Below are 16,503 nucleotides of genomic sequence, written 5' to 3' on the forward strand. Positions count from 1 at the left end.
TTATGATTAGGGTAAATTTGGAGGCCCAGTTATTACAGCAGGGCGCTGCTCACCCCACATTTGGCCCAGTTATGAATTCATGTTTCCCATCACCCCCCATTTGCCTGTGACACTGTGGGGCCCACATCAGTTTTTCTGACCTCCTGGGCTGCCTAGTATTTCAGGCTGCTCTCTATGCCAAAATGATGCAGCTCCACTTCTGATGCAATTGGGGAACTTGGAGACAAACTGGGGGAAGCCTGGGTCAGTTTTTCTGGATCCCACGAATCGGTGGGTAGAGGAAAGTTTTTAGGGAATTCTCTCCAGAGCTAATGCTGCTTTGACTCTCTGGCTTGCAGCCTTTCCTCCTCCTCCTCTTGTTGAGTCCTGCTCTCCTGCTTCATGGTAGGGAGCAACAAGGGGTCAGCCAGCCGCCAAAGCCATTGTCCTCTGCCGGCCATGCCAAGACTTAATTGGGGTGAGTGGGGATGTAGCTGGGGATTCTGAAGGTTCTTAACCATGGGTGGGTGGATGGCCCTTGAATATTTTTGGAGGGCTGGGATCTCAGAGTCATAAAAAGCATGTGTGGCAGGGGACAAGGGGAGAAGAGAGTTGTTGTAGGCGCATGAAACCTTGAGGAGGCAGGTGGAGCTGATGGGAAGGAAAGAAATAAAGAGACAGGAGCAGCGTTAACTCAGCAGCCACCCACTATTGCAAACATCAGAGAACTTGGCTGCTGGCAAAGTGGCAGATAGCCTAGATGTAAAGTGCAGGCAAATTTTTCAGCCCTGTTTCCTCCACTGGGGCTCCTTCTGAGAAAAGGCTAAAGTCTGAGGAGACAGTGTGTGTTGTGAGTGAGGCTGTTCATACCAATGTAATGGCCACACCCCACCATGTATGTAAGAAAATACCAATATACCCGCAGTCGCACCCACGTCTATTTGCAGTGATTCCATATCTTGTGTGTCCTCTGGAGGAAATTAAATACTATGGATGCCTAATTTTAGCCTGAGTTTTCCAGTATTCTCACACAAACCAATTAAGAATTTACTCATCTCCATACACTACGGTATTGTGTGAGCATGTCGTCTTGTGCTTTATACAGTGCAGCCTTCCAGGGACTGATTTAGAGAAGAGAATCAGACCTGTTCCATTCACGACACTCCTAATGAGTTATTTCCGATCTGTATTTTGGTTTATACTACAGATTGAACCACTCTAGTCCAGCACACTCTCATCTGTCAACATCCGTAATCCAGCATGATTTCAGTTAGCTGGGTCATGAGTGTGGCCAAGTTTCCCATGATCCCATAAAGTTTGTTATAGCTGCCAGGCCTGGCTCTCCCTTGTTCTTTGCTGTTATTTAGCTGTACTTTACTCCTACATGTCTTCTAAGAGCCCAATAAGCAGTGGAAGTGTTGGTAGTGCTACTAGACACTGTTGACCTCCCGTGGTCTGGCAAATTCTCTCCTTTGGCACTAGACTAGAGAGGTTCAACCTGTAGTAACAAAAATGTTGCACGTTCTAGAAATTATCCTCAGTATGTAAATAAGTTTTCAAAGAGAATTGAACAGAAACATTTTCAGATCCAGAGAAGATCATTTATTTTCAGATTCCTTAACTGCTCTGATCCTTACATATCAATAGCTTCAACCCTATGGTCCTGCCCATACCCAACTCTTTGTTTTTATATTTTGAAGAGACTTTCAGATTTTCATTATTAAGTTTCCTGGTGCTGTAGACAAAAGAAGTGTAGAAAGAACCCTGATCATCCTTACACTGGTCAATTTTTCAAGTCCTTATTCTCCCAGTAATACTACTGGGATTATAGGCCAGACTAAAGACTGTCCTTCTAAGTAAAAAATTGCAGGACAGCATCCTTAATGTCTTCAATGCTAGAGTCTGTTATTAGGAATTATTAGTAGTAAACATATGGATAAAGAAACTTTAAAAATATGTGAGAATCCTTGTGGTAGCATAAAGCCTTCAGAACGAAGGGGGCAGATTCACTGCTGACATCAGTCAACATTGCTTTGACTTTCATAGATCACAGCCAGTTTGCACCAGTAATGTATTTGGCACAGAATGCTACAACTCTGGTAACAGCTTTCCAGTTTTCCATCATTATTGATGTTAGCTGAGAAAAGACAGTACAGAAAAGAGAAACAAGATGAAAATATGGTCTGCAGACTTCCTGGTAAATAATGGGTAGAGTGAAAACAAAACATCCACTTTTATTTTTTGGTCCTTCTCTGAGTTTTTTGCACTTTCAGCCCAACAGTTTCACATTCCTCCTGGTCTGTTTCCTTCTGCGGACTAGTGTGGGAATAGCGGCTAGAACAAGCCTTGGAAAGCAGGGTGCAGCAGTACAGAGCAACAGTAGCAAAACCCCCCTCCCACCACAGCTGTAGAGCACATCCACATGTCAGGAAAATATCTTGGCAGGTTTGGCAGCACAAATGACACACTGGAGCCTTTCCTGGTGACACACACGTTATGTGGAGAGAGAAGTATGGAAAGATGTTTGCGCAACTCACGTCTGTTGCTGGGATGCTAGTGGAACATTCAGGAATTATGGTGTCTATTTGATGATGATGATTTTATTTTAAGAAGAGCAGGATTTCCTGTGGATCCACTCCAGTCTGCTCAGCGTGTTAGGACCTGCTCTGTCTGATAGTGTTAGTAGCATTATGTGGGGAAGGCCAGATTTAAGCCACTACAACCCAGCCTATGATGATGGATGGTCCAGCTGGGAGAGGGACGCAGTGACGTGCTGACCAAGCACCTCTCCCAGGGAAACTCCTGTGGGGAGCCCTGTGAAGCCCCAAGTGGATGATAAAGCCGTTTCCCTTTCCCAAGGCACAACTCACTTAGAGATGCAGAAAGAAGTCAAGCTAAACGCCTGTTCTAGGTGCTCTTGAGACAAAGGGACAATTCCCACAGACTTCACTGGATGCAGTAACGAGACCAGAATTGTGTGACTGGAAGGGGTGAGGCTTCAGATGGAAGGGCTGGGGGGTAGCCTCCTCCAGCCAGCCCTTGAGCACTGCTAGAGCTGCAGGGTGCCTTGTGACATCAGGGGCTCTGGCAGTGACTTCAAGGGCCTCCTGCTGAGGTGGTGATAGCTGGGAACCCCACACCCTTTTAAATCACTGGGCCCCAGGGCAGCTGTCCCCTGTGTCCACCCCTCCCCTTCTCACCATTGGCAGCCCTACAGCCCTGCAACAGAAAGGTGCTTTAATTTTTAAGGGGACTGCCAACATTTAGATAAGAGCCTGATACTGTAGGTGCTCAATACGCTCCTCTCTCATTGACTTCAGTTGAAACTTGAGGGTGCTCAGCACTTAGCAGGATTAGTGTTTTTGAGAGACAGAGAATAACACCTGGCCAGCCTTTCTCTGTGGCCAAGGGGCTTTGCAGGGATACAACTCAGGTTTCCGTTAGCTGTTGATGGGGCCAAGCTGTAAGGTTTGGGGGTACTTGTGCCCAGGGGCTTGGGACAGCCCACTGGAAACAGCTTGTGCAGTTCAATTCCAAGGGCAGAGTTCAAACAGGCCGAGAGCTTGGGAAGCCGAGAACCTGGGATTCTGGCACCGATCGGGCTCTGCTCTACTCTGCTGAAAATAGACAAAAGGCTGGAACTTTTTTAGGCGGGGTATTTGAAATGTCTCCCACTAACAAGCCGCTGACTCTGCCTTTCAGGGCTACTACAGAAAGGCCCCGGATTATGCCCTGATCCGGGAATGGAAGAGGTTGGGCTGTTTTGCTGTGCCTATGGTTCACTCCACATTCCTCATTGACCTGAGAAAAGAGGCCTCAGACAAGCTGATGTTTTATCCCCCACACCAAGACTACACCTGGACCTTTGACGACATCATTGTCTTTGCCTTCTCAAGCCGCCAGGCAGGTATGTTGCTGAGCTGACCGGCAGGGATCTGTGGTGATGTGCAGATTCCCTTCAGTTCAGAGGTTAATACTTGAATTATACTTTTATGCCCCTAAAACTCAGTGGACTTCAGTAACATAAGGTCAGCGTGTTTTACTGCTCTCGTATTTCTCCGCAAACTTTTTTAAGTTGGGAGTGTCCTCTCTGGACCATGAGCTGTCGCACAGTTCTGCCAGATTTTGACTAAATTTTGAGGCTGCTTCTGATGTCCTTCAGCCTGTTATTCTAGAGATCAGTCTCCCCTCTTCCCCTCTCTCCCACCCTTTACATGTTCAGTATGAAGTTGTATTGCCAGCGCTAGAGATCTTAATCCAGAGAACAAGTCCGGCCCTTGGCAGTAGCTGTCCAAGGCTGTCCTGAGCTTCCTCAGGGCCTCAACTCTCTCTCTTCCTCCTCGTGTTCCTCTTCCTCCTTTTGCCCTTTTCTCACCACACCATCTTTCCTAGGCACCAAGCGTGTTCCCTCCTCTGCTTCGGGTCCAGTCAGGTACCAGAAATGGTACCAGATGACCTCAGTGTCGTATCGGAGCTAACCAGCAGCTGATACTGAACAGTTCATTCGTGGTTGGTGGAGCCAGGGTTAGCTGCTGAAATGAGCAGCTGAGCCAGTTCAAACGGTCTGTAAATCCCAAGGAACCAACTCATTCACTTACTCTCTGTTGATACTCCTATAACCTGCTTCAAAAGGCAGTTGTGAGTATGCATTCGTGCTTTGAGAATGGGCTGGAGGCCATGAGGTGGACAATGCTACCAGAATACCGAGCGTGATTTGAATGTTTTTGTTGTGGAGATATACAGTACTTAGTGTCTAGGCTGTCCTTACAAATTATCGGGCCCTGTGCAACTGAGTGCTACGCTAAGCAACTGAGTGTCAAGAGGGGAGCTTCTGTCTGGGGCTTCCCCTACCCTCCAGCACAGCTTCTGCTGGGGCCCTGGGGCTTCCCTCCCTCTCCCTGTGGAGCTTCTGCAGGGGCCTGGGGCTTCCCTACTACCCCTCCTCTCCACATTCAGCTTTTAGCAGGACTCGGCCTTCCCTGAGGCTGGAGTCAAGGTGCAGAGGTTGGGAGCCCCTGTCTGGGGCCAGTCTGGCAGCAGGAAGCTGTCACGGCCTGGAGCAGCGCAAGGGAGAGAGAGGAGACGGGGAGAAGCCCTGCAGCAGAGCGGAGAGAGCAGCTGCAAAGAGGGGCCAGCAGAGGTATGTAAGCACGGCTGTACAGGGAAAATGTGGTGCCCCACATTTTCGAGTGCCCTGTGCAGCTGGATATGCCACGGGGCAATCCTGCTTGGTGTGCCTGAGCTTGGTTAGGCATTAGGATTTGGTCTCCTTGACATGGCCTTATGTCCGGACTTTCTCATTCCCATTGGAAGTGCTGAATTGTGTAACTGACAGGCAGGGCCACCCCTGTAATTGTGTGTGACCCAGGGCAAAATCAGCTGCATGGGCTTCTCCTTAACATTTTTACACAGGCAAGTGGGCCCTGATCTGCCTCCATCTGCCTGCAGGCTTCCCATCCCTTGTAATTGGGACCCAACAGTGCTCCTCTTCCTCAAAGTGATCAATTCCTGCCCCCGCCAGTACGGGGAACCTCCCCAGTCCCCCAGCCCAGACCTCTAGAGCAGGAATCTGCAGTACACATGCCTCTCCAATGCTGCCTCCCACCCAGGAAGCATTCACGTCTCGTTCGCCCCTTCCGCCACAAAGGCAGATTCCCTGCGTCTCCCAAAACTTACTCCGTGAAGATTACGAAGTGTGTCTGTGATTCACCCAGGCCAGCGTTTCCCAACTGGTGTTCCGTGGAAGCCCGGGGTTCCGCGAAGTGGGGAAAAAAGGGTTTTCCGCGAGACAATTCCCCTGACAATAACAATTGTCAATATGACAATATGATTGGAAAAAATAAAAATGAATATTTAAGCATTTATGAATTTTATTTAAAACTATTTATTTGTGGTTGCCAGGGTGAGTGTCCCTGTGTAATCGCAGCTTAGCCAGAGAGTGGGGATGATGATGTCATTACTCAGCCTTGCGTGCGGTCAATCAGGGGTGTGATGGCCTGTTATACACCACCATAAACCCCCGCAGTCACTCTTAACTCTATTAAATTAAATGTGATTTTTGTTTTTAAGTATGTGCAGTTTAACTAACATTGATCTCATGACCATTTGTTTAGCATTTGTTTATTAGCATCCTTATTTGTTATCTACTTTTCTGGATCCATTATTAGGGCTTCCACACAGTTCTTTCGAATTTAAAATGGTTCCATGGCCAAACAAAATTGGGAAATACTAATCCAGACATTTAGTACGCCCATCTCTGTGGTACCGAGAAAGGAACAGGCTTGGGGGGTGGAATGGGGGGAAGGCAGCTTGTAACCTGGGGGGTCCTTTGGTCAAATGACCCCAAATTTGGATCATGATGACTGTGTTTCCAGGCAGGCAGAGTAACCATTCAGGCTTCTGCGCATGTAGGAATTTGAGTTTTAAAGCCGGTAAAGTAGCGAGAGTCAGTTGGAACTCTCGGCTGCTTGGGTGTAATTTGCCAGCCCCGGGAGTTGGGGGGGTGGAGTTGTGGGACCCTAGGGAAACCCCTAGGGTGGAACCTGCTGCTGGAGAGCTGAAAAAGGCCAGGTGCTCCCTGAGGCGGGGGGTAATAAGGGGTGGGCCCCCCTGTCCTGAAGCCTGGTGGCAAGACACCCCCCGCCCCCCGGACACACACACCCACTGCTGGGAGAAGGAGAAAGGGCAGTGGAAGGGGGAGGTGGGGGGCACTGGGAGGAGGCTGGTGCTGGGTGACAAGTGAGGGACGTGGGTGGAGACTGGCTGGTGGAGACTCACCTGTGCTAGGAGGGGGCTGTGCTGCAGAGTGTCCCAGCACTAGAAAAGGGAAGAGTCTGTCTGGCCCTCTGAGGCGGAAGCTTGGAAGGGCAGGGTCAGGGCAGTCTGCCCTGTGCAAGTGGCTGGAGTGGCATTAGTGGATGGGCTTATGGGGAGCACAGGCACCCCTGCTGCCTGTTCTTTACTCCTACCCCCACCAGTGCCCCCCTGTGGTGTTTGTGGATGGGCGGCTCCTCATTTCAGATTTTGCTGCACACCCCCAAAAAGCACTTTCGTGATGCCTTACACTGCTTTTCCAATAATGCACCGGAACAAACATTTATAGTCTCTGGAGGCAACGTATTAACCCTGCAAATGCAGGAGCACTGGAGGTTCTGCATTTGATCAGTGGAAATAATTAGCACTATTTATTCTGCCACCCCCAAAATTGCACAAAATCAACCCAGTGTCAGGTTTTGTTAGAAACGTGAATCTCAGCAGGTTTCACTGCAACATTCTTTCCAGGTTTGGGTGTAGGGTGTAACCTCCATGACCCCACCCCACAGGTCATGTGCCCACATAGGGAGCCAAATTCAGCTCTGCCAATCCACGTCAAAGTCAGGTGCTAATGCCAGGGCTCAGCTTGGCTCGGGTTCCTAGCCACAAGGGTGTACTGTAGGTAGGGCTGCCGCAGTCTGGGGGCTAAAACTGGGAGGGGGCGGGAGGAGAAAGAAAGGAAATTAAAGGGGGCAGGGGGAAGTCACCTGTCATTAATCGGGCCGGTGAAAGAAGTAAATTACATTAACTGGGATGGGCGCCATTCATGTGAATATCAAAGGTGGGGATATTGTCCTTGTAATGTGTAAAATAATTGAGATCTTTAAGTCCTGGGTTGAATGCGTCAGATTTGTTGATCCATTGACTGCAACAGAGGTAGGCCGAATTACACCGCCTACAGATCTGGCTGCCTGGGAATTTCAGGACCCTAAGGATAGCAGATTCTGACCGTTCACTTCAGAGGCTTTGTGAATGGAGAGATTCAAACCAAAGCGACAGCTTCCCTGCTGCAAGATGGGGACTGAGAGGCCCTTCAGGCACTCAGTGGGAGATGAAATAGTTGGCCGGAAAGAACCTCGCTTCCCCTCTAGCAGTGGGGAGGTCCTAATCAAATCCATTCAGCAGGAATGTTCCTTACCTTTGAAAGGACATTCTCCTGCCCAGCATGACTTTCAGCGTAATGAGGTTTCATAACTCTTCCAGCACTGTGCAGGGAAATCTATGTCTGGTAGACAGAGCACAGAGGGTTAGAGCAGGAGAACAATGGACATTGGCATATGGCCTGTGACGGTGCAGTTCCCACAGTTCGGTTGTTCAGGTCAGATAGTGCTGCCACGAGGACAGGGGACTGGAATCGATGACCTCTCAAGGTCCCTTCCAGCTCTCGTCTTCTGTGATGCTATGAAATATTCCTGTCTTGAGACACTGAGCACAGAGAAAGGGAGTTCCATGTCTAGCTTCCACTAATGGTAAGATCTGCTCAAAGTGCCGGGTGGAGTGTTGTCTAGTGGTCTGAGCTGAACTGTGGGAATCACGCTCCTGATTTCTTTTCTTGTCTCTGCCCCGGATGAGCTCTGTGATTTTGTCGGGGGCACTCAGTCACCACCCCTCTCCCTGTGCAGCTTCCCTTTCTGTGAGGATCTGTAGTGAATGTCACCCGGGTCACAAAGCTTTTGTCATGTGTCCTATAAAATGCTGCCTATAAGCATGTAACAGCCAACGACTGCTGTCATTGATATCAATGATGAATTCGTTCTGAGTGGAGAATATGTTATACCTTTTAACAGCACACGAGTGCTACACAAGAGAGTGCTCTTGACGTAAGGCAGGTCTATGGTAGGCGTTAAGTTGATTGTAGATGGGCAATTCAAGCTACGGCAATTGTGTAGCTAGAACTGACTTATCTGCAATCAACTTATCTGGCCGTCCTCAGTGAGGGAGATCGGGAGTGGGGGGGTGGGACTCTCCTATTGACCTCCCTTACTCCTCTCAGATTGAGCTGTACAGGGGTTGACAGCTGATCCCAGGTAGTTGGATTTCACCAGGCAACCCTGACAAGCTCTTAATGGTTGGTGACAATCAGGAGTAGTAAAGCCTACGCAAGGCAGAGTCTGCACTAAAGTTGCTGTTTGGTTTTAGTTCAGTGTTAAATAGCTGCCTGTGTTTTTCTTAGCTACTAGTGTGTTGCAGAGGGCATGTCTTGGGCCCAACAGGGGAAAAGATTCTAATGAAGCCCTCATTGGTTCTTACACCATTGAAGAGTATTGTCCTCTAGGGTTTTGTGTCCAGTTCACACAGACCCCTTTCTCCCACTGAGTGACCCCTCTAGATAAGCAGTGTCCAAGGAGGTTTTACTGCTGCATCTTATTAGTATTAACCAACCAAAACACAGGATGGTGATTTTAACCTATAAACATTTTCTTCCATTTCCAGAACTTCTCAGTGCAACTTCCTGCCTCCCTGTGACTTCCCCAGCTGCTTGGCACACCCCATAGCATGGCTGCTTTACTCATATGATGCAACTGGGTCTTGTTTATCTGACTTTAAAAACCGTTTTATGTAAGGGACTGAGCTGAATATTTGTTTCCTCCAGCAACTTGTACGTTGTCCTTCTAGGGCAGCCACATCAAACTTGCAGCCAGGAGGCTCCAAGCGGCCTGACCTTTTTTTTTTTTTTTTTTTTTTTTTTCAAAGCCCGCAACTAGATGTTGTTAAAACATCTAAGTGGGGGCTGCCTGGTCACACACCCTTCTCGGGCACGCACGAGTGGCAGGGGGTGGGACAAACACCAATCCCAGCTCCTCAGGCGGTCCGTGTCCAGAGCATGTGTATTAAAACCTAAGGGAACCAAGCGACATATCATCAGGGCGTTCCACCAGTGAACTGGTGGTGATCAGTTTCTCTCAGCGCAAAGCTTCATTCTCTGAGTCCGTACAGCTCCATTCTCATCAGATACCAGTTCTTCAACTCTTGCTGTTGTTCCTTCCAGCCAGAAATCTCACAGCTCATTCATTCATTCATGTTGGTAACACATAACTTTCCTGTGTGGTAGATCATCCTTATTTTTAGTGATGATGAAACTGACGGCACAAAGAGTGCAAAGCTAGTCATAGAACGCAGGCACCCTGACACCTGGCTTTGCATGTTCACTGTGAAACCATCTGCCCCTCCTTCTCTGAGAAGTTTTGGCTTTTCTCCCTCGTCTGCTTTTATCATCAATATTTCCTATCTCTTCCTTCCTTCGCTGCTAGGTGTGTCTTTTCTCAAATTTTATGAACCATTAATAAAGTTATAAAACAATAGAATTCATATTCATTATTAAATTCTCAATTAAAATTACTGTGTTATAGTCAAACAAGACCTGAAAAAATACTATAAAATATACCTAACATAATCTAGATAACAGTAAATAATTACAACTTTCCGACAGAAGTACATTTTGTTTGATGGCCCTGAAAGCTGTCAGTTTTCATTTGTGTGGTCCTCAGTAGGCTTTGAGTTTGACATGCCTGTTCTAGGGTGTGCAGAAAACATTATCATCTGGGGTTAGGCTCCTCCCTCGGGTATTAACTCCAGTGGCCTCACTGCAGTCAATGGAAGGATGACTTTTGTCCCGGCCAAGCCTAACATTGGCTTTGTCCGATCAGACCATTGGTCCATTGAGCCCACTGTTCTGCCTTGTGCAGCAACGATTTTCTGAAGTCCTAGAGGGCAAATTCCCACATAACACAAATTCCAACCCGCTGTCAGTGCTCCTGGGGTTTGATCCCATCATAGTCACTGGAACTTCTCATGTGCTTAAATTAAAGCACCAGGGAAGTGCTTTGCTTGAGCGGACCTGCAAGCTGAAGTGAGCCAACTTACCTGGCAACAGACTCTCCTTTGCAGGCTGACCTTTCCTCCTTGATACTACGCTGTCAAGGCATGATGTGTACAACAGTTTGTGTGCAGCCTCAAACACAGCACCCTCCTGGGCTACGTCATGGCTGTTAATAACACCTCCACGTATGTGTGTTCTCCTGTTTTCTCAGTGCCCATGGTGGTGGTTCTCCCACATGACAGAAGTTGGAGGGATGTTCCCCCACAAGTGCTACCATTTCAAGGTAGATAAGAACTTTGTCCAATGGTAGGAGAGGTGGTTACCTGCCGAGGAGAGAGGCTGTTGAACAGCTGAGGGTAGGAAGTAAGGATCAGTGAACCAGATAACAGAGAGGAAGCCATGCTAGTCTATACACTATCAAAACAAAAAGTAGTCAAGTAGCACTTTAAAGACTAGCAAAATAGTTTATTAGGTGAGCTTTCGTGGGACAGACCCACTTCTTCAGACCTGGTCTGAAGAACTGGGTCTGTCCCACGAAAGCTCACCTAATAAACTATTTTGCTAGTCTTTAAAGTGCTACTTGACTGCTTTTTGTTTTGAACCAGATGAGATTGGTTGATTAGGTCAGTGTCAAATCCATTCACGTCAGTAGGTGTTTTTTTTTTTTTAACTCAGTCATTTGCCTTAATGACTCCTGACAGTGGAATGTGTTCTGGCAAGGACTCCAGTCACAGTGTATCTTTGTGGAGAGGAGTTTTTAATGGCAGAAGCTAACAGTCATGAAAGCAGGCCATTCCACTCGACTAAAAATACTAGTGGGGATTGTGGCTAGCCTCTAATAATCTAAACCATAGACATGCCGCCTGGCTGTAGCTGCTTTTAGTGTCTTTGTCGGCTCTGAGCTTGGTTTTGAAAAATCAGAGCTGGAAATTTACCAAGTTTCAATTTTTCCACTCTTGTGAGCTTCCAGATTGTAACAGCCTTCAGACAAGAGGTGATTGACAAACGGTGCAATTCAGAGCCCACTGAAAGCAATGGGACTTCACTGGATTTTGGATCCACCCTTCACTCTCTAAAGCAAGATCTTTATTTTGACACTTTTGACAAGATTTTATTTTGTATTCATGGTTTATTGTCTAATGAGTTACTAATGACACTGGGCCATGTCCTAATGCCTTTAAGGTGTTTTACCAAACACCTGTGGAATCCAGCAGAACCAGTATTTTGCTCGACAGTGAATTGCTAGGAGTGAATGGAATCAGCAATGTATTTGCTTTTCCTGCCTTTGAGATCTCCCATGAAGCTGGAGCTTGCTGCTTTCTCTCCCAACCCCCAATCTGCCATTCTTATAAGAAGGTGGGGAGACCTGAGAGCAGGATAAAGCCCTGCAACTTTGGATGATCATTTGTTAATTAAAAAGTATTTTTTCTTAGTACTCTCCACCTGCTTACTTTGTTAACTGTAGAATGCTCTCTGGGCTTTCCTTTCCCCTGTGTCCTGGGACGGGTCCTTGGCAATGGTGAGAAGTGGAACCTCAGTAATACCATGTATCAGAGAGGTAGCTGTGTCAGTCTGTATCTTCGAATAATGTTCTCGAATACTGCCACGCTTAGCACTTCTGTGGCTTTTTCCATCCATCGCTGTCGAAGTGCTTTCCAGAGACAGATGCCTGTTATCTCTGCGTCACAGACGAGAGAAGCTGAGGCTCAAAGAGACTAACAGCAAAGTGCAAAATGTTATAAAGCAAGTCATTTGCCGAGTCAGGAATGGAATTTGCGGCTGTCCCCTGTGGGCACTGCTTTTCGGCTGATTAAACGCGCTGTCTGGACTCAGTGCTGCCCTGGGCTGTTCACATGCTGCTCTCGCTGAAGTTAATGGATCCGATTCTGCTCTTTTTTTACACGATGTATATTTGGAGGAAGTCAGTAGCTAGCACTGGATTAATGCCCGTAGGCTGAAGTAGAATTTGGCCCAAAGGGAGTCGAGCCAGGGCAAAGGGGCAGATGGGTTCCCCCCAACAGCTGTACAGGTGGGGTGCTGAGAATTCCTTGTTTTCTTCTGACCAAGCTGCTTTATCCCAGGGAAGAAATCGTAACCGTGCAGAGGGATCACAACAGAGCCCTTGTGCGCTGTGGTATCAGTAGTGGGCGGAAACGCTGGCAGACCAACAGGGCTGCAGCCAGGGAGCACTTGGGACGTCACCCTGCTCGCCCTCACTCTCAGGCACGGACTCTCCATTCAGAGAGACTGGGGATCTGCCTCGTGGGATCCTCTTATTTTGCTGCCACCTTGCAGTTGGAAAGTAACTGTGTGTTTAGACATTGGGGTCCTGTCGTCCTGCCCGTGTTCTCATTGGTCTCTTCGCCTGTGAGGAAAGGCTGCAGGGTCGCGCTCTGCCTCTCACAGCAGAGAACGGGCGATACTGGTACATGTGTTTTGTGGAGAGATGCCACAGCCGTATGTGGGCTGCAGCCAGAGCGGTCCTGTTCCTAGGATGAACTGGGGCAGCCACCCCAGCCCTGTACTTTTAGGGGCTCCACATTGGCCACCCCACCCATCCCATGGACAGGATGAACGGTTACCTGAGGCTGAGGGTTGGGCAGTGGAGGCAGCAGGGAGATGCTTCTTCTCAGCCCTGGCCCTCACCATGCAGGTCGCAGGACGGAGCGGCAACCTGCTCTGCCTTGCCACACCGCCCTCGCGGCCCCCCGCGCCTCACTTCCCCACAGCAACAGGAAGTGAAGTGTCCCTCTGTTCCCGCTGCCCTGTGGAGACATAAGGCACAGCAAGCCGTGGGGGGCATGGTGCAGTAGGGCAGAGCAGGCTGTCATTCCCACCGCCCACGGGGTGGGGAGGAGGGGAGGTGACCCCTGTTGCTTCCCCCGCACCGAACCCTTGGGCCCAGGTAGCCCCTGGGCCCTGCTGCCCGAGGGGAGAGGGTAAGAGGGGAAGGCAGGACTGCAGCTGGGGAGAGGTAGGGCCTGTGGCACAGGGGGGTGGGGAGGTTGCCTCAGGTCCTGCACCTGGGGCACTGGTGGGGCTGCCTCAGACCCCACTCCCCATTTGGGACAGCCCTGGCTGCAGCATCCCCGATGATACTTCCCCACCTGTGTTCCCTGTAAGCTGAGCGCCTGGGCAGTACCTCAGAAGGGAGTCATGTGCCACACAACTGATTAGCAGAGCGCCCGTGGCCAGGTTTGTTTCTACTGGGGGGTGCAGATTGGCACATGTCTTAGTGCACATGGAAAAATTTATTCCGCTTATGGGTGGACAAGGTGAGAAGGAACATTGCCTCTCGCCACCACTCCCCAATGTGTTTGCCTCCATTCTAACTACGGGCTTTTTATTTCACACAATCCATTGGAAATGTAACAGTCTGAGGCTTCAGCTCCACTCTCCTCTTTGGTCCTGATCCACGGCCAGTGGAGTGACTCCTGTTTGACTTTGGTGGTTATTGAATCTCCTTCTCAGAGTGGCCAGAACTGGGAGCAGTAAGCAAGCAGTTCACTCAGGATTTGGGGGAGTAAAGAGCCCCTTACGCCTCACACCTTTGATCTGTTTGGAGCTGGCATATGCTGCTTTTGGTAGGAGTCCCTACTCAGTGAGGAGGGAGAAACAGTAACGGGAAACTTGGAAATGGCAGAGATGCTAAATGACGTCTTTGTTTCGGGCTTCACTGAGAAGCCTGAAGAAGGAATGCCTAACATAGTGAATGCTAATGGGAAAGGGGTAGGTTTAGAAGATAAAATTAAAAAAAGAACAAGTTAGAAATCACTTAGGAAAGTTAGATGTCTGCAAGTCACCAGGTCCTGATGAAATGCACCCTAGAATACTCAAGGAGCTGATAGAGGAGGTATCTGAGCCTTTATCTATCATCTTTGGAAAATCCTGGGAGACAGGAGAGATTCCAGAAGACTGGAAAAAGGCAAATATAGTGCTCATCTGTAAAAAGGGGAATAAGAACAACGCAGGAAACTACAGACCAGTCAGTTTAACTTCTGTGCTATTAAAGATAATGGAACAAGTAATTAAGGAAATCATCTGCAAACACTTGGAAGGTGGTAAGCTGATAGGGAACAGCTAGCATGGATTTGCAAAGAACAAATCATGTCAAACCAATCTGATAGCTTTCTTTGATAGGATAACAAGCCTTGTGGATAAAGAAGTGGTGGATGTGGTATACCTAGATTTTAGTAAGGCATTTGATATGGCCTCACATGATACTCTTATCAATAAACTAGGCAAATACAACTTAGATGGGGCTACTATAAGGTGGGTACAAAATTGGCTGGATAACCGTACTCAGAGAGTAGTTATTAATGGTTCTCAATCCTGCTGGAAAGGCATAACAAGTGGGGTTCCGTAGGGCTCTATATTGGGACCGGTTCTGTTCAATGTCTTCATCAATGATTTAGATATTGGCATAGACAGTACGCTTATTAAGTTTGCAGATGATACCAAGCTAGGAGGGGTTGCAACTGTATTGGAGGATAGGGTCAAAATTCAAAATGATCTGGACAAATTGGAAAAAAAAGTCTGAAGTAAACAGGATGAAGTTTAATAAAGACAAATGCAAAGGGCCCCACTTAGGAAGGAACAATCAGTTTCACACATACAGAATGGGAAGCGACTGTCTAGGAAGGAGTATGGCAGAAAGAGATCTATGGGTTATAGTGGACCACAAGTTATATATGAGTCAACAGTGTGATGCTGTTGCGAAAAAAAGCAAACATGATTCTAGGATGCATAAACAGGTGTGTTGTGAGCAAGACACGAGAAGTCATTCTCCCGCTCTACTCTGCACTGGTGAGGCCTCAGTTGGAGTATTGTGTCCAGTTCTGGGTGCTGCGTTTCAAGAATGATGTGGAGAAATTGGAAAGGGTCCAGAAAAGAGTAACAAGAATGATCAAAGGTCTAGAGAACATGACCTATGAAGAAAGGCTGAAAGAATTGGGCTTATTTAGTTTGGAAAAGAGAGGAATAAGGAGGGACATGATAGTGGTTTTCAAGTATATAAAAGGGTGTCCTAAGGAGGAGGGAGAAAACTTGTTCTTCTTGGCCCCTGAGGATAGAACAAGAAGCAATGGGCTTAAACTGCAGCAAGGGAAGTTTAGGTTGGACATTAGGGAAAAGTTCCTAACTGTCAGGGTGGTCAAACACTGGAATAAATTGCCTAGGGAGGTTTTGGAATCTCCATCTCTGGAGATGTTTGAGAACAGGTTAGATAAATATCTGTGAGGGATGGTCTAGACAGTACTTGGTCCTGCCATGAGGGCAGAGGGCTGGACTCGATGGCCTCTCAAGGTCCCGTCCAGTCCTAGTATTCTATGAGTCTATGATTCTGTCCACTGTTGTAGGCATGGCCTCAACAGTTAAATGGGAGGTATGAAGGATCATGCTCCTGGGCTCTGAGATGGACTCCTGCAGGAGAGAGCTACAGGCTGGCAACTTAAAATATCATGAAATCTGTTTTTATGGGATGTGGCGAAACTGGTGGCCTGGGAGAAATGGTCATTAGCGAGAAACCGCACTGATGGTTTTTCAGTGGTCGCTTAACAAGAAGGGACCCGCTTGGGCTGGGGTTCCACCACAGCCAAGTAACCTCCATTTTCTTCACATGCAAAGCTGCGGAGCAGCCAGGTAAAAGGCCTGATTCTGTTTCCGTCTTCTCTTTATTCCCAGGCATTCAAACGTACATCTGCAACAGAGAACGCTACGGCTTCCTCCCGGTGCCGTTGAAATTGCACCAGACAGCACAAGAAGAGGTGGAGAACTTTGTTCATGTGACAATTGAGGCAATGAGTAAGTCAGAGCCTCCTGCCTCTCTGCCGACCCATCCCCATTGAATGGTGGCCCTTTGCCGCCTGCCTCAGTGTCGCTTCTGTTCTGGT

General features: G+C 48.2%; 1 protein-coding gene across 1 annotated transcript in view; it reads left to right on the plus strand.

The window, feature by feature from the left end:
• Positions 1 to 16,503, plus strand: part of COLGALT2 (collagen beta(1-O)galactosyltransferase 2) — a 76,057-nt gene that overhangs the window by 42,326 nt on the left and 17,228 nt on the right. Inside the window, exons 5-6 of the mRNA XM_075002445.1 lie at positions 3,682 to 3,886; positions 16,295 to 16,414. Coding sequence (XP_074858546.1) covers positions 3,682 to 3,886; positions 16,295 to 16,414 — 325 coding nt within the window. The remainder of the gene's footprint in view (positions 1 to 3,681; positions 3,887 to 16,294; positions 16,415 to 16,503) is intronic.

Source organism: Carettochelys insculpta, chromosome 9 (assembly GCF_033958435.1).
Source record: "Carettochelys insculpta isolate YL-2023 chromosome 9, ASM3395843v1, whole genome shotgun sequence".
Taxonomy (NCBI): Eukaryota; Metazoa; Chordata; order Testudines; family Carettochelyidae; genus Carettochelys; species Carettochelys insculpta.